Raw genomic sequence first — 17,357 nt, 5'->3', positions numbered from 1 at the left:
AAAAATCAATCCACATAGCTGCAGTGCAAGAAAGGGCTGCACTGCTGTCCCACCTCATCTCAAAGGGCTGCTATGCACAGGATGCAGAAGGAAATCCTCTGCTGTCCCTGCGAACATGTGAGTCTCAAAAAGCTGCAATAGCTCATCTCTGAATTTTCATAAACATCCACCACTTACAATGAAATCTTGTTTAAAAACAAAATTAAAGGGAATTACATGCAGACCTCTCTCCTTCACAGCTGTCTCTCCCTAATCCACCAATTTGCATTTGCTTTTACCTTCCTTTCTCAGGAAAGCAGATGCAGCATTACATGGTGCTACTTGCATCTGAGAGAAACTGGGCTGAGATTAACATGAGAGCCCTTTCCTCTGACAAATTATATTCCTTTGCCAAGTGACCTTTCTTAATAATGCATGTCTGACTAAACAGTCCTTGGCAAAGACAGCAAAGCTGATCAACTGGAGGCCACTGTGGTTGGATTAAGCCCACAGCAGAGTGTAACTTCCGCACATGGCTCTGACTCATACCTTGTGGAACTGGGACGAGTTTCCTTTTGCCTCTGAAAGCTACCCTGAACTCACTAAAAAAATCAGCAATTAAACTAAGCTTGCAAGAGGGGTGACCTTACAAGAGATAATGGAAGAATTAAATTGATATAATTAGTTATTTAGATTTGGCTACGCCTCTGAGGGCACTCCCTAATGCCAAACACTGCCACTTCACTTATTAAAAATATCATAGTAACATAACACTGATGTGAACAACACGAAGAATTATGTTTAGACTGTTTTATCACCTCCACAAACTCTGCACAGGCTGGGGGAAAAACCAGATAATATAGTGAATGACAACATGGTGGTTCACGTGGATTTTAATCATACTTGTATAGTGTTTTCTTACTTGGAAAAGTCTCATTCAAGTACTGGGGTAATCATGTCCAAGTAAAGTGCATGCTACCCACTACATACTTTTAAGTTCAGCTCCCTGGAGGTTAGTATGTTAGCACATAGATGTAAAATATTCTTGATTCTCTGAACTAAACCTTAAAGCACATCAAGTGAGCAGCAGTTAACTGGTTTTGCAGGAGAAATAAACTACTTCCACTCAGTTCACATTGAAGTGTTATTCACACCACCTACATCCTGTGCCTAAGTTAGACAGTGAGAAAACTGCCCAAAGAGGCAAGCTGGTGCAGGGCAGCTGGTGGCTTGTAAATTCACACTAGAGCTTCACCCAACAAAATCACCCTGTGCATTTAAACAGCTCCAATCCTGACACTGCCACTTGAATGGAAATGTACCAACTACAGAGGGCAGGACTTGATTGGAAGTCTCTGGACTACCAAAAGGTGCAATGACTTTAAAAAGACACTAATCATTTATAGAAACTAAGTGATTTAACACTTGTGCCACTTAAAAGACACTCAATTCCATAAACTATGAGATCAAAATCACCTGTTTGGTCTTTGCAGACTACAATTAGTTTTCAAATTAAATGGTTACAGAAGAGAGCCAAACATATTCTGTAGCCATTCGTACAATGGGGTTGCTTCTAACAACCATCAGTGTATTCAAAAATGAAATCCAATCCCAAAATCAGAGATAGAGCTGGGATTGTGTTTCTTGTCTCTCCAAAATAATTTGGGGACAACAAATTATCTACTACTGTCTCTCTAACTTGCCAACAATTCTGTGCAACTCTGGAGACAACAGGGTAACATGAGCTGTCAAGTGCCAGATTGTTCCACTTGATTGTAATGCTCATAATATTAATCCCATCTAATAAAATTTTTTATTTGCTGCATTATTTATCTACATATTTGCTTTCTTCAGAATTAAACTGACTACTACAGACAAGTTTTTAACAGAAAACACAACAGCAAGACAGTAGATTATACGTATTGAAATGAATACCTTTCAGTGGTGTGGTTGTGGTAAAGAATGCTAGAAATATTTTTATTCATTACTGTGTTAATATTACACAATTTACACATATACATTTCTCCAGAACTAACCCAGCCTACTACTCTACTGCTTTAAAAATGTGAAGACAAATATTATAAGAACTATACATCACATGTGTTTCAGAATAGTATCAACAGAATCTTCTCTCAGCCCCGTGAGCAGACATTATCCCTCTTAAAAATATGAACCATAAGTAAAACTATTACACCAGATGATTTTTATACCTGGGCTAACGTTGCAATCTGTGGTTGTGCCTGTACTGTCATCTGTTGGGTTTCTGCCTCTGTACCGGCTGCATCTCCACTCTGCTGGTTCTCTGCTCCAGATTCCATGGTCATTTAGTTACCTACAATCACAACATTTCTCGTAAGTCTGGGTTGGTATGCAAGTCCATTACTCTTGGTGAATCTGGCAGTAATCACTGCAGCTGCATTCCCATTACTACATACTGGTTTAATTTGCTTATTAAATGTTGCCAAATTATTAGTATTCAGGCAAATTCTTTTCATGCCAGGTGTTTGCCTCAGGTTGATTTTTCTGCGTGTAATGTTTCTGAAAAACAAGTCCAGTCTCCTCCAACAATGAGAACAGGAAAAAATGCTTTTTGCTCATCCTAACAAAACTGAGCAATTGTACTCTGATGACCTAGTAGCTCTGCAATTTGGAATAAAGACCTGTCAGTATTGTCAGGAAGGGCACTCTCTCAGGGGCAAGGTGACAACATGTCCTGTTCCAGCCCTCCCTCTCCCCGCAGCTGCAGCCTGCAGATATCCAACAGCAATTGTTCCTGTGCTGGGCACTCAGTCCTCAGTTGTCTTTGCCTGAACTAAATAAGCAACATCTCCATGCAAGTGCTTTCCATCACCACACTGTCTATGGCTCTACATCACAGCAACTTAGCCTCTTCCACCCAGTGATTTTAAAGCCAGAATACAAAATGATGGAAGCCATTTTTACTTGAACCTTACTGCAAATGTTTTTATACTTAGAGGTACACATTAGTTTGCCATGACCTAAGTTTTTTATTATATACAGCTCCTAATACACTGATATTTCTAGACACTAACTGAGCAAACCTAGATCACCAGAACATACAACTCTATAAAAAGAGGTTGCATAACTTCCAAACCATGCACGTAGGCAGAGTGCAATGCCTGTTAAATTCTGCACCGATCTGAGAAAATCACTTTTCAGTTCTTTAAGTACTGATATGAAAATACTTGATATTAAAAAGAACTTCAAAATGCAAGGAAATTATACAGCAATGCTACTGTATTATACAGAACTCCAAATACCAAATATTAAGAATGGGTATTACTTCCATAGCCACAACATTTATTCTGTGTACCACCCTGTGCTGCCCAATCTATTCTGGCCTCTGGCTACCCCAGGGCAGCACACCTCTCTTCAGAGCTGGTCCAAAACAACCACTAGAGCATTTCTGCTTTGGGAAGGGGCCTGGAGGTAGAGGATGCTCAGAGCAGAAGAAAGGTGGAAAGAAGCAAAAACGCCCCTCTCCTTCCCTGGCCCTCTGAGGAAAAGACTTAGAAGCATCAAGACAGGTGGTGGTACCATATCCACACTCCAGACATTTCATTTTAAACACTAAGTCAGGGAAGCTTCCATTTCAATGCAAACTATACCTCAGTGTTACAGGAAAGAGAATACCTTCTATACTGCCTAAAATAGCAGAGTCACACTTCAACCCTGAATATGAAATGTCTTACAGTAAGCAATTGATCATCAAGTGAGATAAAACAGCTGTTCACAGCAGTAACTGCATCCTACATCAAAAGAAACAAAGTCAGTGTATATGAATTAAAATCTGTATACTTACTATTGAAAGTGACCTTTAAATGAGCTTGTGTGTGTGTGTCAATACTGAAATGTAAAGTATCAAATATTTAGTACTCACATCAGTAAAGAATGAAAAGAATTAAAACTGATTTTCCTTGAAAATTAACAACAAAAGAAAACATAAAATTTTTTAAAAAAGCAAATTAAACTATTCTAAGCAGTGGAATTTTGTCATGCCTCTCTCTCTAGCCAAGATTTCTGTTCTACAAACCAAGTCTTTCCCATGCTGGGTTTCATATTTCAAAAAGCACACAAGAAAACCCATGCACTATTAGTATCTGCAACTTTTTTTACCAAACAGCTTTTAAAGACTTAATTACAACAGTTTACATGGTTTTCTATCCCAACTTTAACACAAGTCACATTTTAACACTTAGTCCTCCATGCTATATGCCCATTTTTCCTTTGAGTATTCTGTATTTTGAAAACTACAAACCAGGCTACCATAGGTTTCCCTTTTAACTTTAACCACTGTCTTTAATATTTCTCAAAGGCAAGCAAATCAACAACTTTTTCTCAATTCCATGCATGGATCATGGTGACTCCAGTCAAAAGACTTCCTCATTGGAACCATTTCAGAAGCAGATCTTTCACATCAGCAACATCTCCCAGCCAAGTCTCTCCAAAGAACTTTTGAACACAACTTTCCAGCTACAAATCCAAGTGTACTCCAGCACTAATAATGCTTGTGTTTGCTGATAGAAATTGTGACTCCAGCATGGAGTGAATTAGGATTAGAAATGGATGCAATGTGCAAGTATCAGGTATTTAGCAATGTTCCCAGAGGTAAATGTGTTGCCAAATTCCTGCTGATAAATGCAATGTTTTCCTAGGAAGAATTTCCAATCTTCTCATACACTATTCAGCAAAGGTCCTCTGTCTTTACAAGCTTGGCTTCCACAATTGCATCATCTTTTGCATATGTAATCAGCAAAAGGATTAACTATTTGAGATACTCCCTCTTCTACAACACCAACATTTCAGAAACCAAATTCTTAACATGAGTTGCAAACACCTAAAAGTAACTTCCTCATTTCTTAAGAACCAAGCAGTGCAGGAAGCTGGCTGCAACATTTACATATTGACACATGCAGCTGAAGTGAGTTTCCAATGACCTGCAGTTTTCTGACATGCTCTCAGTCTCATGTTATTGACAGGTTCTAAGGACTCTGGGTCAATTTGGCTTGTACTTATACATCACAGTACTTGAATTCCAACAGCTTTACTAGGTAAATTTGTGGGGAAAAAAGAGGAATCAGATTTTTGAGCATCAAGGCATCATATTCCAGAGCCACTGCATAGTTCAACTTTTGGGTATGATCCAGATTGCCAAGACGTACAGGACCAGCACACAGAACACAAACACTAAGCTGCATGTATGGGTAAGGCCATGACAGCTAAAATAAAGGTTGTCAATTCCTACTCTTGCAATTTACAGTGAAAAGATGCTTGGTTTGAAACCTTAACCTCCCAACAGAGATGAATGCCAATCTGTACATCTCCTTTCTAAGCTTTCAAGCCCCTAGTCCAGACAAGCTTTGCTGACACGTATCCCAGCATCTTTCTGTTCTTGTGGGTGCCACCCCCTCCTTTTATTCCTCCTGCCCTGTTCACGGTGGCCCAACCTGCTCCCTGGCACTGATTTCCCTGGCAGGCACCACACCAGGACTTCTCAAATGAAGACAGGGATCTGAAAAGTGTCCTAGTGGGGAACAAGTCTCCAGGGCATGGACAGCATACGGGAGCCAAAGGAGCACACTCCTCATTTCTCCTTACTTCCAGGATACTTTCCAGCTTGTCAGGAGAGGACACCCACATGCACATACTTTGAGAAAAGATTAGTTACTGCAGTACTGAACCAAGTATTCTAAATGAAACGAACTGAAAATAATAGCCATTAACAACCAGGTTGGAAAAACAGAGACTGCCTAAAACATCCTGAGTGTGAACTCTGAACACCAGAAAGCTGAGGAGACCACCTGGTTAGAGATGGTTTAACTCCTGACTTTTGTGGTGCACAGCTTTCTTCATTAGTTCAAAAGTGGCAGCAGTATTATATTTACTAATACTTTTCCCTAATAACTTACTAATGATCTCAAACTCTGAAAGCAAAGAGCCAAACAGAGAAACATCCAACTGAAGATGGGGATTTATTTTAGCTAAATCAAGACTGGGAGAAAGGAGCTCAGCAGAGGATAACTAACTGTCCCAGCTGAATTTACACCATGACCAAAGACAGATTCCACTAAAAACAAACAGCTGCAGAATGCAACTGAACTACACACACTGCAGAAAAATCCAAATAAACCTGTCTCCTTAGTTGCACAAGGCTGGAAGGGGCACTTAGCTTAGGACTGCTGCAGAGAGATCACTTCAGATTTCTCCTTGATGTGCATTTATGACAAGAAAAGCTACAGAGTTAGACAGCAACAATAATAAGAAACAGGATAATCTTGAACTCCTGTATTTGTGCAGCTGGACCCTACACATCAGGATTACAGTGCAGAGACTGGGAGCCTGTATTAAAAATGGGTTCTGAGGAATGGGGTATTCAGAGAAAGCAAGTACTTAGGGCAATGAAAACCTGTTTTATTTATCCTAGAAAGGAGAAAAATGTTTCAAAATCATCTAGAAAATATATTTAAACTATTAACAGGGTAAGTAAAGTATAAATATGCACTGTCTGATTATAAAACCAGCAAAGCTTAAAGATGTCAAATTTTAAAGTATAAAAATAAAAAAATAACAAAATATATTAGAAATTATGAAAATTGACAATTCATGTGCTGCATAAATGGAGCAATGATGCTACTGATAAGAAATTTGTTAGGACTTACACATGGGTTAGACAGGCACTTGGGTAAAAAGAATATCCAAGAATATGTTGAATTAGTACTTTCTTTTCATGCCAAAAAAGTGATGAACCAAAAGGAAGATAAAAACCTATTGAGTCGGGATTTAAACTGATTTCTAATCTTTAAAAATTCAAATAAATGCTTTTATGAGCAGGGAAGATTATATTCCATGTGATTTCTGCAGGTTCCAGTAGTCTTTTGAGGCACCTACTGATCTTCACTATCTTGAAGACAGGATGTTGAACAAGGTGCTACAGGTAATGTAGCTCCTGTAATCCCAGTTAATTAAAGTGATATCAATGCTGTGCATCCAGAGCACGAGCTGTTACTTACCTCCCCTCCCACCTGCCTAGAGTCAGGATAAAATATAATTGTCTCCGAACAGCTCTCATCTCATCTTCTTCACCCCTTAGTATCCTTCCCTTGGGATGTCTGGTCTGTCTGCTCTATTTTGCTTCCCTACTTCTTTTTCTACCTCCTGTCTGATTTACCCCCCTGAATTTTAGCACACTTCCTAAAGATCAGGCTCTGCTCCTTGGTTTCCCCTTGCTCAGACAAGCCATGGAGCTGTCCTGCCCTGAAGACAGGCTGCTTTTCATCTCCCAAGGCAGACTGGAGAAAAGAAAGGTGGAGATCCTTTCCCAAACACCACAAAATCCAAGAATCAAACCACACTGTGGCTGTTAGAGCAGATAAAACTTCCCATCCAGTTTCATAAGCAAAGTCCTTAACACCCCAAAGCTTTCTGTGTTTTTCAGTGGACAACTGGCACAGTAAAACACGGAACCTTTCCTTGCAAGCCTTTCTTTTCTCTCTTCATTAGCATGGTGGTGGCAATTGACTGCCAGCAGCTCAAGCTCACACTGACAGTTACTGCCCAGCTGACATTAGTGCACCTCCAGTAAACACTTGGAGGCCCAGCAAGCACAGCTTCACCAAGGGACACGCTGGGATGAGACCTGCTCTGACTTCTACATTTATTTTACTGAAGCACACACACAGATTTTGAAGAAAAACAATTCTCCAGAAACAATGCAGAGCAGAGACCCAACAGACTCATGCCCATTCTGAGCCTGACTTGTACCACACCCTCTCATCTGCTCACACCTTCAGAGGTCACTCTGCTGCCACAGGAGGCTCCTGATCAGGGCAATATCCACTCACCCAGCTGCTCATGGCAGTGAAGAACCAGAGCAACTGAGAGAAGGAAACTGAGGCAATGCCTGTTTCTCAAGCCCTGTATTCACAGCAGGTGTGCCAGTACAATTGTTCAGGAAGCAAGCACAGCTCCAGTATCCAAAGTTCAGGAATTTGACTCATTCTGCATTCAAGGCATGTGGCTTTATAAAGCCACAGATCCACCACGAAAGCACTGAGAAGATCATCAAACACCACTCTGGTACACAACTGCTTTCATGGTTCCAGCATAAGCCCTGAGAACACTGACCTGCAATCTGCAAACATTTCCACTGTCACCTTGCAGAGCAGCAGCCCTTTTAGCCACAGCTCAACAGCCACTTCATGAACTCCATTCAGCAGCTGGCAGACTGAAAATGTTCAGAGAAAAAAATTTCATTTACAGCTAACACATGGGACTGCAAATAACCAGTAATAAATGCTTAACAGGACAAGACAGGCCCATAACCATCTCTCTTTGTCACTAATGACAAAGTGGGTTGGCACAAGAACTGCAATTTATACCACATCTTCTTTGTCATGCCAAGCTGGCACTGCCACTGCCCCTGGGTATTTGCTCTCTGTGTCCTCTGTCTCGGGTGAGCAGTCTGTGTGTCACACTGTGAACACAGCCTATGTTTGCTGCTTCATCTGAAATCCACCTTGTAGCACTCCACAGAATGGGTTCTCCACAAAGCCATTTATTTGATGATCACACCAGCTTCTGGGTCAGGGAAGCCAGAGGTCAGGAAAATCAAATGAAGTGCAAATAAAAGAATGGCTGCAACAACCAATGCCACTAAAAATGCCCAAAATTAAGAAGAGTCTTCAGATTATGTTCTGCAAATAATCTGCAATAAAGCAATCTGCTAGGCAAGCTGAGGAATAAAAAGCTGGAAAAAGTCTTCTTGTCACTGAAGTTAAAGTATTTCATTTTGAACATACGAGAAAAATTTAATCTCACTGTAAAAATATCTCACACAAAGCAGAATCATTCCATCAACATAATGTGATATCTGTAGTTCCATCCTCTGTCTCCATCAATGTGACACTGAGAGCAGTGTCTAAAAACTCTCTGCTGACTGAATACAGCCTGTAACAGCCACTGCAAGAGATGGGAAGAAGGCAGTATTTTCTCACAGGACACAGAAGAAGTGCAACCACTTAAATTAAATTAAATTTAACCAACTTTTCTGGATCATGACTTTTTCAACAAAACTTTAGTTACAGTTACAGAAATGTTCACTGACTTCTACATTCAGTGAACATTTCTCACACCAGATTTAAATATAAGAGTAATGAAAGTATTGGAAATTATTTGTGTTGCACACTCAACTTCTGTTTTACTAAAGAAAATGCCATGGCAGATTTGAAAAGAAGGGCAGAAGACCAAAAATGTAATCTCACAGCTACAGTGGTGAGCACCCAAACCAGCAATCTCCTCCAGATTTTGTTCTCTGCTGGCATAGCTCAAGCAAGCTGACATTTACCAGGCAGATGGTGAATCAGTAGGCACAGGTAAGGTGTATGAGTGAAAGTTGCTTAAACCCTCTCCACTGCTGTATCCTCCTGATTTGACTCCATACTCCTGGCATTGTACTAGTATCTAGAATTTCTGCCTTCAAGCTTTTTAAAAGGAAAAAAGGCTCTGACAGCTATTAACTGCAATTAGTTTCTTGTACCACAAAATACACTAATAAATACAAAAGCATCCAGCAAGTATTTGGTACACACAATTTAATTCAAGTTTAACCTATGCTGCCTTTTTTTGTTCAACATAAATAAATAAATAAATAAATAAATAAATAAATAAATAAATAAATAAATCAGCCACCCCTTTTTACTAACCTTATCTAATAGCTGGGATGGGTCTTATGTGAATACATGAACAGAGCCCAGTAAAGCAGCCAAGGGGAGACACCAGAGCAAGCACTTCCTAAGATATTAACAGTGAAAAGCAAACAAATGACTCCACTGTCTTATTCCCTCCCCTTTCCAAAATGCTCCCAAAATACTGCCAGACTTCACTTAGACAAAACAAAATGTCATAACAAATCCCAGAAAGGTTACAAAGTCATTAGGTAACATTATTATTGAAAACATAATCCATAAATATGTTCTATTTATAAATGCTCTGTGCTCCTATTGAAGGCACTTAAGGTATTAAAATACTAATTCACATGCTTTAAGTCTGTGCTCCTCAACATGCAGAACAGAATTGTGGTAACTATTTCTAAACACCTTTATTAGTACAGTAAAAACAACCAAAACCCACCAGAAGAGATCTGCAAAATAATTTTAGAGAAGCAAGACATTTTCAAGAATGTTCTGGCCAACATATCCAGTTTATTCACAGAGACTTCTGAGAACTCTGCCCATTTTGTCGTTCTTAACACATTCATTGCCAATATCATATTTATGTATTTTCAGTTACTAACTGACTGCACTTTACTACAGCCCACCATCTGTTCTCTGACATTATTTTTAGGGCATAAAACTCACCTAATTTTCAATCTATGCAGATTTCTTGCAATTCTTACCAACTGTAAAAGCTTCCCCTCAATCCCCCACCCCCCACAAAAATGAAACCATATGAAATTACCAAAATACATGCCACTTTGCTCCCTGGGACTGCTGAAAGTACTGTGGCTCACCTCATCACCTGTAGCTGCTGGTTACTTAATAAAATCCATCACAACATTGTATCTGAATGGTATCATTTGTAGGCAGGCATCTTTAACACAATATAAAATATAGGCACCAAGTGATTTTTTTATCATGCTGTTGGGGAGCTAAGGCTCCTGCTGAATACACCACAACTCCAGGAAGAGGCTCTGCAATTGGTACAGGCCCAGCAAGTCAATAATCAGCACAGCCACTTGTGATGAGCTTTAATTTCTGGCCCTAATCAAATTCTCACTTTACCTTTGACCAAAACAGCTGTTGGTAGAGAAGTGAGGGATCCATGATTCCATGGGATGTGAAGCTGACCTCAGCCCAGAGGGGGGGAGCTACCTGAAGACAGCCACTTCTCATATTTGCTCTTCTCACTGCAGTGTTGAACTGTGACAGCACACCAGTCTGATGGCAATGTTAAAAGGATGATGTGATCTGTACTATGACAAGTGAGGGAGTTCTGCTCAGCACAGGGTGAAAGCTTGCTGGATGGAAACAGCACCCATCTAAGAGCCTGTTAATGCAGGCTGACCCCAGGCAACAGGAGTAGAGAGATGGGTGCAATAAACTAACACTTGTTCTGCTAAGGAGGCCCTATGCCCGAGCTGGGACACGCTGCTCTCAGCACGGGCTGAGAATTCACTAACAGCTCTCTCCTACCACCCAGACATATAGATATGCCAAATAAATACTGTACCCTGCTGTACTGGTCAACCAGCAGAACACTTCAAGCCACTTCCTTGCACCTCAAACACTGACACAAGAGGTGTTCCAGCAGAAGAGCTAAGGCAGCCCAGGGACAGAAAGGAGAGCCAATTCTGCAAGCGGTCAGAGACCATCTCCTATCCCACTGACAGGGAGAAAAGTGGACTGTCACTACAATAATTAAAGGAGTATTCAGAGCAGAAAGTGATGCCAAGTTAGCAAGGCTAAGATCCATCTAAAAGAAGGTGCATGTGTTCCTTTCTTCCACTGGGTAGAGCTGTCAGAACTTGAGATTTCCACCTGACCTGCCAGAGTCATTCAGATGAATATTACATTTGTTCTCCTCCATACGCACTTCTATGTTTTATGGTCTTTTACTGCCTCACCATTCATTCTGGCAGAGTAAGAACCACCTCAATGCTGCATGACATATTTTGACAACCTTTTGTCATGCTGTAAGGATCTCTGTCCACTTGCCAAGCAACCTTTAAACATTCAAGGTCTGAGGCGTTGGCTGGAAGAACTGTTGCAATTCCAAGCCAGGGGCAGCCTGAAACTCTGTAGGGAGAGCCTCTAAACATTTTTATCAAAGAAAGGGTTATCTCTGAGGTGAGGGAGCTACTGAAACTTGTTCTCAGCCAACAACAATAGGAGCGATGACTGAGTGCTCAGCAGAGTCACTTTCCTACAGTGAAGAAGAACTAAGATGTTTAATATAGGATATTTAATATAGAACTAAGATGTTTAATATAGGATATCCTAAAATCCTATTATTTAGTATAATAGGATATTAGGATATTTAATATATGACTGCCTGCTGCATAGGCTGCACTCTGTAGATGTGCTAGGGAAATGCACAGGCTCAGTCACTGGGTCTGTGACAAATGCTTATGTGAGCAAAGCTAAAGCTACTTTGAATCTATACAGATGACCCAGCTCTCTTTTGGTGCTCAGAGCAGATCAGGAACAACTTATAGAAAGATACAAATAAAAACCAGAGCATCCACAGGCCTACACCTGTGGTTAATCTGAGTGCTCCAAGCCCGAGGGCCAAAAATACAACATGTAGTAATCTCAGACCTGTAACAGAAAAAGGAATCACATCCATATAGGGGTTTCCTTAATTCTATTAATTTAAATTACATACCAGGTATGATTTAAGGGAATAATGTGATAGAGCCAGAGAACCACAAAAACATGTTTATTATTACCTGAAATCTTTCTATTCCAAAGAAATGTTTTCAGAATCTCTGTTAATTTTACAGTGTGAAGATATTAACAGACACATGTAATTTATCAGAATAGAGTACTGCAAGACTGGACTGAAGGTTCTTAAGAGATTACACTGATTAAAAATCTCTTAAGAGATTACACTGATTAAATATGACACTCTAAAGTAATATGAATGTAAATTTATATTCTGAAACCGAATCTTCTGGGAAGTCCCAGATATTCAGGGGACTTTCCCATGAATAAAGTAAATGTTTCCTTTCCACCCTATAATGAAGGAGAGCAACTGTCATTATTTAAAGATTTTTTTATGGTCTCAAATGTTAAATTAGTGACCCGAATTTTATCATCCATTTGCAATAATATAATAATGATAGTAAAAATAAGCCTGAGGTTTAAATAGCATAGGTCACCTCAGCAAAACACTGTACACTGAAAAGGGTCAGATACTGGAATCCCAAACTGACACATATCACACTCCTTTTCACATCATTTTTCTGTTGCAAAGAACTATCAAATCAGTTGGGGAACTTAGGGCAAGCATGGAGTTTCAGGTATTTATAAGCTGCACACTTGAACTTGACATGAGCATTTTAGGTAGAATTTGTGTCTGCTGAGATTTGTCTGCGGGTGAGAAGGGACAGCTCCATGGCTAATGTTTCCAACCCACTTCTGAATGTCAGTGGCTAAAGCATCAATTCATAAAAAATATCACTTGAGATATTTACACTGCAAGCTTGACAGGCATGAACTACATAAACAAACAGCACTCAGTCTGACTGATGCTTGGAACATATGTATTTCTAGAGTTCAACCCATAGTATAAAAGCATGAAATTCTATAACTTGGTAAGTATTGGAAAGTCTTGTTTTAAAAAAAACAGAACACTTCTAATGAGTTCAGAAAGAAAACACAACAAAATGGATGTTTCAGACCATTGCTTTAACTGCTTTATTAATAAGTATCTTTAGAATTGGTCACCTAAAAGTAAGAACGAGTTATTCATACAAAGCTGATAATTACCAAATATCAAGTCAAGTCTCTGAAAAAAAACAAAAAAAACCCACCCTGCAAAGCAATATAATTTGGTTTTTATTATTATTATTATTATTATTATTAAATACCTTTGTTTAATTTTTAACAGGCAGTATAGAATGTTTTTTGCTTTAATGCCCTCCAGGAAGTGAATACCTCTGAATTCTTTCTGAGGTTGGAGTGCTAGAGTAGAGTATGCCCAAGTATGCACAAGAAAAACTGCACTTCCTTACAAACCTTGCCCTTGTCAAATTTCTGAATGCATCCTATTCACAAAATTAACTGCAACATTAAAACCAAAAGATCTACATCTTAAACCACAGCTTAGACTTGGAAATACTTTTAAATCCTAAAATTGCTCTGGCTTTACTAGTTTTATTGAAAGTATTGTTGCTTGTTCTATTAGCACTAGTCTTGAAGGATCATCAGACTATGTTGCTTAATGCACCAAAATTAAATCTGTGACCCACCCTCTCCCTAAAAACCAACAGAAATGCAACAGAGATCAAACTCTGCAGTAAAATAATTGACTAACATTATTAGGCAAGTGGATTCTAGTTTATTTTTAATATATTTTTAAAATTTGCCTGGGCAGTGCAGAAGAGCCTTTTAAAGGAGAAAGATCACTCACATGCCTGCCAGGCAGATCTACTCTGCAAAAGCATAATCTCCAAAGAAAGAATAATGTTTTTCAAATACTTTACTGAAGTTTAAGACCTCCATTACCTGTGAGCAACATGACTGTCCCCAAAGAACAGGGGGGTGATTTGCTGGTAATGCTGAAGGTCTGCAATGACCCAGAGTAAGCAATGGGAGCCACTGATGAACCAGAAAGGACAAGAGAAAGGAACAGAATCCATGTTTCACATCAATGTGTTGCACACAAAAGAAAAATCTCCATTTTGCTTCCTGCAAAGACAGTTTTGCAAGCATTTCTGCTGGCAGCACTGCTGGCTCAGGCTCTGGTTTCCTCTAAATTCTTTCTTATTTACACCTTTACACTGGCCTGTGAAGCTGTCTAGTAAATGAGACCAGGCAACCAATTTGCACTACAGACAAGGAAACACAACTAATTCCTAGCCTGGGCCAGTTCTCTGATCCAGTTCACAGGCAGTCAAACTGTGAACAGAAGCAGGAACAGGGAAGGTGGAGCCAAGTCTACCCTGCCGCAGCCAGGCCTGTCAATGAAAGCAAAGAAAATCAATCACGGGTATAGGTGTCACAAGACTGTGGGAAGCCAACAAAGATGCTGAAAAAACCACCTCTGTTCTGTAACTTGATTACTGTTGTGATGACTCCTGTTAGGAGTGGGAGGCTGGAAACAGGATGAGTATTTTTTATATAATCAACATTAGCTTTCTGAGGATTGGGCAGAGATGTATTTTTCAAACAGCCATGTTGCTGACAAAGCAGCTATTTGCAGCAGGTAACATACTTCTTCCTCTCCCCAGTCCAGGGTAATGTGCACTAGTTACACACCCACATTAATTTCACACTACAACTTCCAGGCCAGTAGTTTCAGCCACCATGAATTATTTTACAATCTGGAAGACAGGTCAAGGCAGTTATCAGTTGGTATCAGCAGTGACACTACAGTGAGCTCACTGCCCAGGTGCCTTGGGACACTGACAGGATGTGCACCCAAGGGCTGGACCTGGACCCCTTCTGCAGCTTTGTATTTCAACTCAGGCTTCATTAAAGAGATGTTATACATAATTCTGCCCTGCTGACTGGGCTTCTCATAATGAAAAGTACCTAAGTGGTACACTGATCTAACATCTTGAGAAGACTGACATCTGCCTCTGATAAGGAGCAGTTAATTCAATCACACAGGTATCACCAAGCTTTTAGAACAAGGAAACTTTCCTTGTTTGGTTCTTTTTGTTGCTATTGTTTATTTTTCGACTTACTGTGTTCTTAGCTTTCCTAGCTGCAAAGACAAACTCATGTGGCTCTGGTCACTATGGATAGAGTCCAATTTTTCCTTCTTTTGCTCCAAGTCATGGATATGCTGCCATTCCTCAAGGTGGGTCTGCTGACACAGCTCTCTGCTGCTGAAGGGAGAAATTGTGTACCCCTCCTTCCTTCCCCTACCGTCACTGCAAATCTGCACTGGCGTTTATGCTGCCAGCACAAACAAATCTCAGTCACCAACAAATTCAGCTCACTCATGCAGGAGAAAATTATCTACTAAAAAAAGCACAGTTCTCTCCTGGGTTAGTGACTTGAACTGGGTTATTAGGTTTTGTACAATCAACACTACAGACAATGTAAAGGGATGGTCCAACACAACAGCCAAGAGCAGGAGGGAGAGAGCAAGACTCTGTCTCCTGAGAGCCACATTAAGTTGTATCAGCTCAGACCAAACCACAGCAACAGATTACTTTTGTTGGTTATACTGTGGCATTAGTACACAGTGCCCTTTCTCACACCTACCCTTCCTTTTATCTCCCAGAATTTTCCTATCAGTACAAAGCGAAAATTTGGATGAGTGTCACAAAGAGGGCAGGGGTCCTACACCTACAGTAACGTCCTAAGCTTTTTTTTCAAGAGAAGGAAAGCTCTCTACAATCCAGAAAGGTGTAGGTTTACAAAGCCTGCTCATATTGTATGCTACTTGCAGAAATGGACAGGCACCAGTGGATTTTGAGGCCAGGCCAGCTACACATAGCCAGATGCTGTGTCATCAGGAAAAAAAAAGTCAAGAAAATAATGCTTCCCATCCATTATTAAATGGGGTATAAAAGATGATGAGAGAGATTTTACAGATGAGAAGACATTTTGACATTCAAGCCCAAGGAAAGGTGCAATGGGAAGCAAAATCCAATTGATACTGGAGCAGCATAGAGAATGAGAAATTTAGGGTAGCACCTACAAAAAAACTGCATGTAATACTGGATCCAAAATCTACAGGGGGTTGCAGAGTTTCTGAAGAGATGATTAAAATATTGCAGCAAAGAGCTGCAGTGAACAGCAACAGGTGAACTTAAAATGTGAAAAATGTGGAAAAAAAAAAAAAAAGGAAGGAAGTGCATGGAGAACTTGCTAAAAACACACACACTCAAAAGGTGTTTCAGACAAATAAATAAGCAGCAGAACAAACCAGTTTAATACATGATACTGAAGTTTGGGAACAGCTGTTGCTCATGTTCATTTGCTCATGGTTAGCACGTGTAATAACTTAGACTTAGCTGAGTGATCCAGCTCTGTGGCAAGAAGAACCCCAGCAGGATCTGTGTCATCCAGCTTAGTTGTAAACACAGTGAAAATTTAAACATTTTTACATAGGCTGCATTTTATTTAGCAGTAGAGCTGATTGACCTGCCCTTATCTCCCAGCCCCATGACTTCCCCTGATTCCTGCTCATTCCAGCCCCATCCCTTCCCCTGATTATGCTGGTACAGCTCCTGTGCAGCCATGCAGCAATCAGGGGAGAGGATGATCCAGGTGAAAATGCACCAGGCTCCACACCTTTCAAACAGCTGAACCATTTCCCCACACAGTAGCCCAAACATTTGTGAGAGTGCAATGGAAAGTACATGGAAGATGCCTTGGCCAGTATTACTACCAAAAAATGCTATGAGGAACTATGGTTTCAGTTCATCAACCAGGAGATAAGCTTCAAGAATTCCTGGATTTCTTAGGCTACCTGCTCTTTTGTAAGTTTAGAAATCCATCTGAAAAAGTTTCTGCTTAAAGAAATTACAACCCAGCTTTAGTTCTGCCATGTGCAGGGAAAAGGAGTTTTCATGATAACCTCACTGACTAAACAGGCTATCACTGAACACTTAAAAGATCAGAGATTTTTACAAATCACTTTAACTCTCCCCTCCATAAAGTGTGAAAGCATCAAGGATA

At 40.1% G+C, this 17,357-nt stretch overlaps 1 protein-coding gene across 3 annotated transcripts in view; it reads right to left on the bottom strand.

Annotated features, from left to right (window-relative positions):
* Positions 1-17,357, bottom strand: part of CREB1 (cAMP responsive element binding protein 1) — a 35,163-nt gene that overhangs the window by 13,960 nt on the left and 3,846 nt on the right. Inside the window, exons 2-3 of one of the 3 annotated variants that reach the window (XM_050977050.1) lie at positions 8,125-8,224; positions 2,190-2,311 (exon numbers count right to left, since the gene is read on the bottom strand). The exons of 1 other annotated variant lie outside the window; for it this stretch is intronic. In XM_050977050.1, the coding sequence (XP_050833007.1) occupies positions 2,190-2,303 (114 nt within the window). In that variant the 5' untranslated portion in view covers positions 2,304-2,311; positions 8,125-8,224. The remainder of the gene's footprint in view (positions 1-2,189; positions 2,312-8,124; positions 8,225-17,357) is intronic. One more of the 3 variants, XM_050977049.1, reaches the window with a different exon arrangement.

Source organism: Serinus canaria, chromosome 7 (genome assembly GCF_022539315.1).
Source record: "Serinus canaria isolate serCan28SL12 chromosome 7, serCan2020, whole genome shotgun sequence".
Lineage (NCBI taxonomy): Eukaryota > Metazoa > Chordata > Aves > Passeriformes > Fringillidae > Serinus > Serinus canaria.
Note: the sequence above shows the minus strand (reverse complement) of the source record. Positions and strands in the feature narration are given on the sequence as shown.